The sequence below is a fragment of the Ascaphus truei genome, chromosome 2, assembly GCF_040206685.1.
Source record: "Ascaphus truei isolate aAscTru1 chromosome 2, aAscTru1.hap1, whole genome shotgun sequence".
NCBI classification, from domain to species: Eukaryota; Metazoa; Chordata; class Amphibia; order Anura; family Ascaphidae; genus Ascaphus; species Ascaphus truei.
In genome coordinates, this window is record NC_134484.1 from 88,429,257 (window position 1) to 88,440,764 (window position 11,508).

Here is an 11,508-nt window from a genome sequence, read left to right on the forward strand (position 1 = left end):
GCTAAGTCCTGGTCAACTATAGACTCTTGTTTAACATGCCAAATAGCTAGGAAAGTCTAGTTTTTTACCCCAGGTCCCAAGTAAGTGTGTCTCTACTTATGTAGTTTGTGTTCCATTGTGTGTATGCCTTTTCATGCGATAAATTTACAATTTAATTCACTTTACATGTTTTGCTCAATGTATGATCCTGGTAAAAAGGTGTAAATGCCTGGTATCCCGTGACACACTCCATCTCCAAAGCTTAACAAGCCCCAGGAAGCCCAGGACAGAACACTTTGCATTTAAGGTCCAAGTTTAACATCCCTAAAAAAAATTTTTTTTATCTCTTTATTTGTATTTTCACAAAAATATCCATTTAACATATAACAAATACATTGTCATCTATAGATAGCTCTTGATACTCATTAATTATACTGTGTTGTACATTTCGGGCTTACAAATTATAATAAAGGGATACATTTTAATAGCAGGAAGCATATAACATGGACTTAGGGACACACACACATATAAACCACGGGAGGGGGGAGAAGTGGAAAAAAAGGGGGGGCTATTGGGGAGGGGAGATGTCACCACATATTATAAACATCTTCACCACAACATATCAATATATTTATGCATCATATTCTTATTCTTAACACTTCTAACATTCCGTTTGGGGAAGGGGTCCAAAAGTCTGCTACCTCTCTCCGCTCCTGCCCATATAGCCCTTTTATAGAAAGGGATCCCAGACTCTCCGGAATTTAATCATGGAATCCTCTAGATAGCTCGTTAGATTCTCCATCAGCATGACATTGGATATTTGTTTCCTCACTTTTCTGTATGTAGGCGGGTTTGTCTGCCTCCAACACCAGGCAACTAGACATCTGACTGCACTAATAATATGACCTATTAATTTTGAGTCCGTTTCATTCACACCCTCTAATGGTTTACCTAGTAGTAGAAACCATGGGTCTCTTGGTATCTCGACCCCCGTAGTAGTCAAGACAAGCCTATTGTAAATATACTTTCCCATAGGGGTTGAATTTTTGGGCTGTCCAACCAGATGTGGGACAGGGATCCTTTCTGTCCGCAGCCTCTCTAACACAGTGGGGAGATGTTTGGATTTATTACATTTAATTGGTGTTTTGTACCATCTGTACAGAAGTTTATAGGAGTTTTCCTTTATTAAAATGCAGGTGGACCCTTTGGCCGCCGCCTCACATATGTTCCGCCAGTCTTCCCATTCAATTTTCTCCCCCAGTTCTCTCTCCCAAGCCAGCATATATCCATCTTTATCCTGCGAGCCTATTGTGTTGATATGATAGTATAAAGATTATGTCATTTTAGCCCTGTCTGAGGCCTGTGTGCACATTTACTTAAAAAACATGAGATCCGGTATGTTCTCCCTATCAAACTTCTCCTCTATGAAGTGTCTAACTTGTAGGTAGCGATAGAAATCTGTGCTTGGCAGCTCAAAAAGTTCCTGCAATTCTTGAAACGTTTGTAACTTAGAGTGTGAGAATAGATCTAATACTTTTGAAATGCCTTTACCTCTCCAACAGTCTAGATAGGTTTCATGGAATCCTGGAGGGAAGTTATGGTTGTTCGCTAGCGGGATCATCAGGGATTTTTTTTGTGTGAGTTTCAGTTTAAACCTGGTTGAGTCCCATATTTCACAGGAGTGCTTTAGAATCTGCTTATTTGAGACTATCTTTGGCCTGTCTTTTTTGTCTTGCTAGATTATATCTGCTAATGGTATCGGAGAAGTCAGACTAGCCTCTAACTCCACCCATCTTTTGGTGGAGGAGACATGCCATTGAACTATCTGCCCCAATTGTGCTGCCTTATAATAGTTTAAGATATTTGGCATAGCCAATCCCCCCAGCTCTTTTGGACGATAGAGTATATCCCTTCTAATTCGGTGATTTTTATTGTTCCATGCGAATCTAATCTTCATGTAATCTAAAGGTTGATGTGGCGTTCTTGTAAATGTTCCATATAATATCAATACATGCGTATTTAACATCTTTTGAATCCTTAATTTTGAATCAGTAAGCACAGGTAGCATACACTTAACAAACACTTTTCTTTTGAGGCATAGTGAAAGGTTCCCTTGCTTCTTCAAAATGTGCTCTACGACAGATAATTTTTTTTGTAAAAGGTTCCTGCCCATTGATACTTGCTGGCCAAGGTAGACATAGTCTTCAACTTCATCTAGTTCTATTACATTTCTTTTGATCTTTGTAGGGTTGACACATTTGCTGGACATCACTTTTGTCTTGCTGAGATTTATATGGACCTTCTTACTTGCTTCGACGATTTATCTGATTTGTTGCTGGAGGTCTTCTGGACTTGTGGCAAAAATAACAATGTAATCTACAAATCGTAAGTCACAGGCATTCACTGTTCATTTTGATTCCTTTTTGTTTTGCAATTCAATGTCTTGAACAATGTTTTGCTGTAAAAAAAACTTTGGTGACATGGTGTCTCTCTGTCACACTGCTGATCCATATCTTGGTTCAATCTTCATGTAATCTAAAGGTTCATGTGGTGTTCTTGTAAATGTTCCATATAATATCAATGCATGCGTCTTTAACATTTTACCTTCTTAAGTCATTTAAAACCACTGCGGTGTAGACAGAATCAAATGCATTTTCAGAATCTACAAATCCTAGGCTGACTGGTAGATCATATTCATTACTTTAGGAAATTACTTTTGTACATAGAACACAAACAATGAAACCATGCTCAACTAGACTTATGCTGTAGGTTTGGAAAATGTTCCAGTATAATACCTGGTGTGCTCAGTCCATATGAACTCGAGTATAAAAGTCCTGTGTCCCCCTTACTGGGGATCCTTGAGTAAACAAAAAGAGCAGAATGGACTAGCACAATATGTATAAGTAAAAATGTATTTGAAACCAAGTAAAAACAAGTGCAGCTTACTTACAGTACATGAAAGTATAGAGGGACACAACTGAGTGCGGGTAGGGGAACCTAAATCGTAACGGGTCCTCAGGCATCTCTAGGAGTCCTTCCGGTATTGGCACCCTGCACAAAATTCTGGAATCCGGATGACCTTGCGAGCCTTTGCCTGCCTCGATATCTCCACTCAGGCGCTGCTCGTGGTCTGCTCCACAACTCCACAACTGACTTCTGCATTCGGTGTCAGCCATTGGGGATGGTAAGGTAGTGTAATGACTGATGTCACCGCACTCCATTAGGTACTGTCACATAGTTAACCCTACGTATTTCACTCACAAGGGCATAGACAGGGGATGGTGGCCCTATTGCTCTTTACCTCTTAAATACCCCCACTACGAGACAATTAATTAATTGGCCTCAGGACCCTTTACGATCAAGGATCCCCTACCCGCGCCCAGTTGTGTCCCTCTATACTTTCTCACATGTAAGTGAGCCACACTTGTTTTGACTTAGTCTCTAATAAATTTTTACTTATACGGGTTGTGTTTGTCTATTGTTCTCTTTCTTTTTATCTACTTCTTGTACATTCTGGATGTTGTTCATAGTGTTGTATCCCTTGCAAAATACTACATGTTCTCTAGGTTCGTCAAAGTCAAGGCTGTTTCAGCCGATTAGTGAGTATCTTCGTTCAAATCTTGTAAGTGATTGCTAGCAGACTGATTGGTCTGAAGTTCTTCAGGTCTTCTTTGAATTATTTTTTTGCGGATGAAAATAACTATAGCATTGATCAATTGTTCTGGGATTTTTTTTGTTCACGCAGCATGTAAAGAGTTTTGCAAGAATTTTCTCTACTTCTTCGCCAGCTTCTTTAAAGATTTCTGGATTTAATGATTTTTGGCACGCCTTCTGTTAGAATGCATGGTATATAACCGGTGTTTTTCTCTCTCTCTTCCTCTACTGGATTATACCTTGTATTATCTGTGTTTTGTACAATTTCATATACAGTAAGAATCCTCAACTCTGTTTATGATAAGTGCATGGTCTATTATTGTTGATCAATCATCTTGTTTGAGTGTAATAATTTGCTTCTACCCAACGATAAGTCGCTGCTTCATCCTCATTAAGCTTTTGTCATCTTTAATAGTCTTCTTCGCCATATCACATTAACATTTTCTTAAATCTTCAGTTACACGCACAATCTTGCACAGCTCTGGATATTCAATTATTGTTCTTGCATCTTGGGATTGCTTCATTAATTGTCTTATCCTCAGTAACTGCTTTGTCTCATTTGATATTTTCTTGTTAGCGATTCCTCCAGTTTATTCTGCACTTTCAACTGCAATCTTCAGAAGTTGTTCATAATTGTTAAACTATTCCCATGCATTTCGAGCAAGCTGAAGCGATTTTTTAGCTCTAGTTGAAATGATCTGCTGTTATTGAGGTTCTTGATGTTGATTGTTTTTGTCCTTTTTTTAAAATCAGTTTTCATCTTTGCACTCAGATGTAATTTGCAGCCAACCAATCAGTGATCACTCCTTGTGGTGAAACATTTAAGGACTGTGCAGTCTTCAATCACGTTTCTTGTTAGCTAGAATATATTCTTCATTGCATTCAATGTCCCTGTTCTACTTGGATTCTTCTTGAAGAATAAATTCATGATCCTGCACATTCTGCAAATTCTACCAATTGGTCTTTCCGCTGGACACCAATCTTTGCATTGAAATCTCCTACAATGATCTTGAGGTGATCATTTCCTTTGTCAAGTTGATTAATTTCACATGAGAATTGATGTTGGGTCATACGCTTGAATAATTTGAAGCCTGTAGCTCTTTGTAAAACTGAATGACCATTCTGGTTGCCTTTTCCGATGACATTTCATGCTGGTTCTTCCATTTTCTCTACCTCAGTAATATAATAGGTGTTTGCTTTTGAGCTCAATTAGGCTTTTATCTCTTCTTCTTACTTCACTAAGGCCAACAAGATCCCATTTAATATTTTCAAGTTTGTCTTCTAGTTCCTTGCAGTGCTGCTTAATTGGAGACAGTCTGACAATTATAGGTATCCAGTTTGAGGTTTGAATGACAGCTTTTGTTTAACCTCTGGGGAGTCTTAGGCCTCGTCCAGGCTCGCTTAATTGCGCGCGCTCAACGCATTGAGTCAGCGTGAGGCAATGAGAGCGGCTGTAGTGAGCGCGCGCATGCGAGTTCAGAGGAGTGCTGCTTGAGGAGACAAATCAATTTGTATTTGTCGTGCAATGGCCGGGACACGTGAGCGGTTCGCTCGATGAGGGCGAACCAGCTTTGTGACGTCACGGCCAAACTCCCAGAGCGCCACGTCATGCGCCACAGTCCATTTTTAAATGGCCAGGAATTGCTCCAGCTTGCTCAGCACGTGATGTAACGGCGCTCGAGAGTGAGCGAGCATGTATTTACCCTGGTCAAGGCCTTTCACACCTCCTTCCTAAACGTGGTCAAGCCCATGGACAATCTGCTCTCTGTAGAATGAGGGACATTGCTTATTGGTATCTTCCATATGTGGGGGTTGAGACATTACTTGCCATGCTAGCCTTATTTGGATATTGTCAAGTACCTTTCCCACTTTATATGGGTATATTGTTCAAGTTTTCATAGTATGTTTAAATCTACAAGCACAAGAGCTACTATTTCTGAACACTCGTTGACACCTTCTCGCCACTTTGAGTCAATGAGATAAGAATTTCATGTTTGTATGTGTTACACATGCATCAGTGATTTTGTAAAATTGAGTTATTGTGATTTAAACCCTTTTTCAGTGATTAAACATTCAGAAATACTTAATGGATATAAAATGATTAGTTATAGTCAGCATGGATTTTTGAAGGATAGGTCGTGCCAAACTAACCTTATTAGTTTCTTTGAGGAGGTACATAGGAGTTTAGACCAGAGTAATGCAGTTGATATGGTCCGCTTAGATTTTGCAAAGGCTTTTGATATGGTACCACACAAAAGATTCGTGTACAAAATAGAGGAAATTGGACTTGGTAAAAATATTTGAATCTGGATTGAAAACTGGTTAAAGGATAGACAACAGAGATTTGTCATACATGGAACCTTTTTAGGTTGGGCTAAAGTTGTGAGTGGAGTACTCGAGGATCGGTACTGGCACCCCTGTTTTTTTTTGTTTTTTTTAAATCACAGCAGGATGTAATTTCTCTCCAGAAGGACTTGGTTAGACTGGAAAACTAGACAGCTAAATGGCAGATGCGGTTTAATGCAGATTAATGTAAGGTTATGTATGTCGAAAACAAGAATAAATGGGCGACTTATAAATTAAATGGGGAACAATTAGGTGAATCCTTGATGTACTGTAGAAGGATTTAGGAGTGCTTGTAGACAGCAGGCTTAGCATAGTGCCCAATACCAGGCAGTAGTTGAAACAGCAAATAAGATCTTATCTTGCATTAAAGGGACAATGGATGGAAGGGAAGTTAACATAATTGTGCCCCTCTATAAAGCATTAGTAAGACCAAACCTTGAATATCGAGTACAGTTTTGGTTACCACTCCATAAAAAAAGACATTATGGAACTAGAAAAAGTGCAGAGAGGAGCAACCAAATTAATAAAGGGGATGGAAAATCTGACTTATGAGCAGAGCAAATTTAGATTTGTTTACATCAGAAAAGAGGTGCCTAAGAGGGGATAGAATAACTATATATAAATATATTCAGGGACAATACAATGAGCTTTTAAAACAACTATTGATCCTAAGGGCAGCACAAATAACATTTTGCCATCCGTTAAGGTTGGAGGAAAGGAGATTTCACCAGCAACAAAGGAAAGGGTTCTTTACCATAAGGGCAATTAAAATGTGGAATTCATTACCCATGGAGACTGTAATGACAGATACAATAGATATCGTCAAAAAAAAGGTTGGACATCATTTTAGACAGGAAAGGTATACAGGGATATACCAAATAAGTAAACATGGGAAAGATGTTGATCCAGGGAGTAAACTGATTGCAATTATTTGGAGTCAGGAAGGAAATACATTTTCCCTTTATGAGACATCATTAGATGATGTTTCACTCTGTTTTATTGTTTGCCTTCCTCTGGATCAATATACTGTAAATAAAAATAGGATAAGTATCTGTTGTCTAAATTTAGAATAGGTTGAATTTAATATACATATGTCTTGTTTCAATCTCATTGACTATGTAACTATGTATCTATGTAACTATGTAACCATGCATTCATATGCAGGAGCCCACTGAAACCATCGTACTTAAGGGCAGCTGCCAGTATCCAGTGTTTTAGATTGTAATGGAGACTACAAACTTGACCTTGAGTTTTAACAACTTATAGAACTATGCATTTTCTTCCCCAATTCTAATAAAATGTTCAGACTTATTGATAACTAAACATGTATTACAAATACTTGTATTTATCGCAGTTATGTTGTAAGCAAGAGTACACCTATATTTACTGCATTGTTTATTTTCTTTCTTCGCTGGCTCAACATATATTTTAATCTTTGGGATCGCAAATGCTTAACAATGTATTTCAGAACCCTTCAATAACAGTGGATAAACATGGACACCATTGGCAGATTCACTGAGCTAAAAACAAATTTGTCACACAAAACAATGACTGTTTCCGCCTCAAGTAGCAAGCCAGCCATTTCCTCTTATCATGGGGTATCTAGGCATGTGCTTATTTCATCTGAGGACATACTGTGCTGGTAAAGCACATTCTGTTGTGATTCCAGTATATTAATGAAATTGTAATGGAAAAAGGAAATTGCATACAACTGGTAATATTGCCATAGCGTATACATCATTTTTGTTATGTTTTGTTACGGAATCTTAAATTTTTTCCTATCTTAACTTCCACAAACACAAATGACGGATTTCTTTCTATATTCTCTGCAATGACATTTGCCGTAAATTTAATTTATAATAGTGTACCAAGTATCCACTGCAGCACTGTCATTGAGATTATTGAAATGATAGTTCTGCAAGATAATCTATCAGTCCAAACTGCAGGACTTGAACCAATCTCGTCTATATTAAAATTACCTGCACTGTAAGAAAGCCATAACTCTTCCTCTTTCTTTCACAACTTTGCCTTCTGTTTTGAGTTTTATGAATAATTGCATTCTGCTGATCAAAAACAAATCCTAATGTACTCCACATACTGCCATTGATCACTATAAGCACTAATATCTGAATAAAAAATATGTTTATGTTTTAAACTAAAACTGACATCTCTATAATAAGATCTTGTGCACTCTGTCCAACATATTTTTATACTAAGCTTAGAGAAAGACTTGAGAACATCCACATACTGAAGTGAATGATTATATACTGTACAGAGTAGGGTTCTCAAATGGTACAATTATAAAATCCTAATATTTTGCTTAAAACGTGCGATGCAATCACTGCTGTTTCAAATAGATTACAACAGAAATGACAAAGATTATTGAAATTAAAAAGATATGAACTATTTTCAAATCCTAACACAGAAAACAGCTTGCTATATTTTGCTGTGGAGAGCTGCCTCACACAATCTTTAAATCAATTATGTCTATAGAAACGTTTTTTTTTTTTACGGGAAAGTTCAAATGGCACATACTAAAATGTAAAGCTTAAACATATGTATATATTTGTGAATCCCGGCGCATATGTTTGACATGTAAAGATAAAACATTTGCTTTAACTGTGCAAGTACTTACTCCTGGGCTTCAAGCTGGCTCCTAAGCTTTGTAAGGAGTGCTTGTTGGGTAGCAGAATGATTTCTTAATGCCTTTTTAAAACAAAAGGAGGAAAGGTCTAAATTACTCAAAATCACATTGATCTGGTGTGTTAAATAAAATAATTAATAGTTACTAACCTTTTGCCTCTTGTATCACCAAGGGATATTGTTTTTTTTTTATAAAGCATGTATTCCTTTCATTATCTTGCCTCCACAATACTAAGTATACAGCAGGTGGTATTCAGAAAGCTTGCAAGTTAGGCAAGGAGGTTGTACATTTTTCCTCAGAATATGGAGGGGATTTAAGATTTAGGACAGAGGCTGTGTTCCCAGCACTCAAAGAAGAATATGATAAATAATCATCTTTATAAAAAATATTTTTATTCTTATGTAACGGGTATTCCCCCACCCAATCGCATATAGAGTGTATGTGAGGGGGAACCTATATGTTACCAGGTGTGGTGCAGAATACCTGTCAGGCTCATGGGAGGTCTGAGCCTCCGCTAGTGAGAGCCTGGGGTGAATCCTCTGGAACGATGTTCTAATTACAGCGCTTCCACCTGTGCAGGATTCTAGGAGTGTAGAATGCCCCTACACAGGACCCACATATATGAACCACATACACCAAGGTATATATAACACAGGTTTACTATATGGGCAAATAACACAATAATATCACATCACATCATACTGTATAGCAACACAGCCGTGTTACCCTCTGCCACTAGCTGGCAGCTATAACCTTGCTACTAACTGGGCTATACTTTTACACCCCCTTCCCAACCCCATGTCCAAAGAGTCCAAGCCCACCCAAGTGTGTGAACAGGCCTGTCACATGTGAGGAGCAAGTTACATTTGGTGCACGTGTGGAAGGTTGTAAATACCTGCCCAGGTGTCCCTGCACCTGGGTGTCTTCGCAAAGGGTCTACCGGCACCACTTGGTCCAGCGCTGATCTGTACCTCCGCGTGGGATGGGGTCCCGCCGGACGTCCCACCATAAGGACAGTCTCTGGATCAGCAACACAGCTTACAGGAACATGCAGCAAATCCTTTCACTGGGTCCCTGCACTAAGGAACTACACAGGGTCTCTCCCTGCTTTAAGGAACTACACAGGGTCTCTCCCTGCTCTAAGTAACTACACAGGGTCTCTCCCTGCTCTAAGGAACTACACAGGGTCTCTCCCTGCTCTAAGGAACTACACAGGGTCTCTCCCTGCTCTAAGGAACTGCACAGGGTCTCTCCCTGCTCTAAAGAACTACACAGGGTCTCTCCCTGCTCTAAGGAACTGCACAGGGTCTCTCCCTGCTCTAAGGAACAGCACAGCTGAAGGGGCACAGGGTCCTTACCTAAGGGCCTGTCCCTATGAACACCCACCCTCACTAGTGGGGAGTCAGGGCCTCAGCTCTAGCCTGGGGATTTCTGGCCTAGGGGAGAAGCTCGCAGCTCTCTGCCCCCCTTCCTTCCCCCACTGTCTCCTTAGCCTGACTGACTCATGTGCTTCACAGTCTGCTTCCTGACTCTGCACACAACAATTTATCCTTCTCCAGCAGGAGAAGTTGCAAGCTCTATTGGCTGTCTGGCTGCCTGTGACCAAGGTGAAAGTGCAGTCCCCAGAGGGTGCTGGGAATTGTAGTCCTTCATGGACCTCTTTAACACCTATTTGTGACAGGGGTAAGGGAAGTACTTAGGAAGTTTGATCTTAGGGAATGGGCCAGAAGAAGGGGCCAGGAGCCCCGAAACATTGACCCCCCAATTCCCCTGTTTTATCGCCTCCCTTTCCCTTTGTCTACCCTTTTCGTATCTCCCCTACCTAGGGGCTTATGCAGAGAACTGCGAGAATGGCCATTCGCCAGACTAAGAACTCTCCATTTTTTTGGTGGATTCCCCTCGCAGTATGCAGGAAAGTGCGCATATCTGGGAGAGGAATCCGGCAGAGAGATGGCGAGCCCTGGCGAGAAGGGCTCCGTTGGCGAGATCTGTCAGCAGAGAGCGAGATCCGCCTCTCTCTGCACAAATCTCGCCGGCAAATAAAAAATGTATACATAACAATTGTATTCATATTGTAGATGTGCAGGGGGTCTCCGGAGATGAACTACGTTGGTTTTATGTCCGGGGACCCCCTGCTTCCCGAGATACAGGCCCCGTTATGAGGTGCCGGTATCTCCTATGCATGGAGATAGCCCGATCACGTGACGCGGGACATTTCCATTCATAGGAGATACAGGCACCCCATAAAGGTGCCTGTATCTTGGGAAGCAGGGGGTCCCCGGACATAAAACCAACACGGTTCATGTCCGGAGACCCTCTGCACATGTACACTATTAATAAAAATACAGTAATGCTGCTTCATTACCTTTGCGGCTATCCATTAAGGCAATGAAGGGGTTAAGTGACAGTAGCATGTTTATTGGGGACAATTGCCCACAATAAACATTGAAAAACACAACACAATCAGCCTCTGTGCCCCCAACAACCCCTAAACCCCCCTTATATACATAACCCATAGTTATTTTTTTAGACACAGGAATGGTACTATAGGCTGGCGGTGGCCCTCAGGTGTTTCCGCAGGGGTCCCCGCTTGCCTGCAGTATCAAGTCTGTGCCCCAAAAAAATAATTTAAAAACACAAATATTGAATATGGGTTTTGGTTTGGATTTTGTTGTAATGTATTTCGGATGCCATAAATTGTGTGTTGGTGATTTATTATTGTCTACTTGCTTTGTTTATAGTGAATGTTTACTTTCAATGGTGTATTTGTTTTGGACAATTGATTGCTATTGTGTAAATGATGGAAATATTATTTGCATCATGTACACATTGTTCAATTGTATGTTGTATTGCAATTTACTGGTTTGGATAGGTGCTTGCTGTAT

At 40.0% G+C, this 11,508-nt stretch overlaps 1 protein-coding gene across 4 annotated transcripts in view; it reads right to left on the minus strand.

Moving 5' to 3' along the window:
• The window catches only part of LOC142482964 (uncharacterized), a 760,779-nt gene that overhangs the window by 33,532 nt on the left and 715,739 nt on the right, over positions 1-11,508 (minus strand). For all 4 annotated transcript variants that reach the window (XM_075583088.1, XM_075583087.1, XM_075583086.1 and 1 more), the window contains one exon: positions 8,615-8,685. In XM_075583088.1, the coding sequence (XP_075439203.1) occupies positions 8,615-8,685 (71 nt within the window). The remainder of the gene's footprint in view (positions 1-8,614; positions 8,686-11,508) is intronic.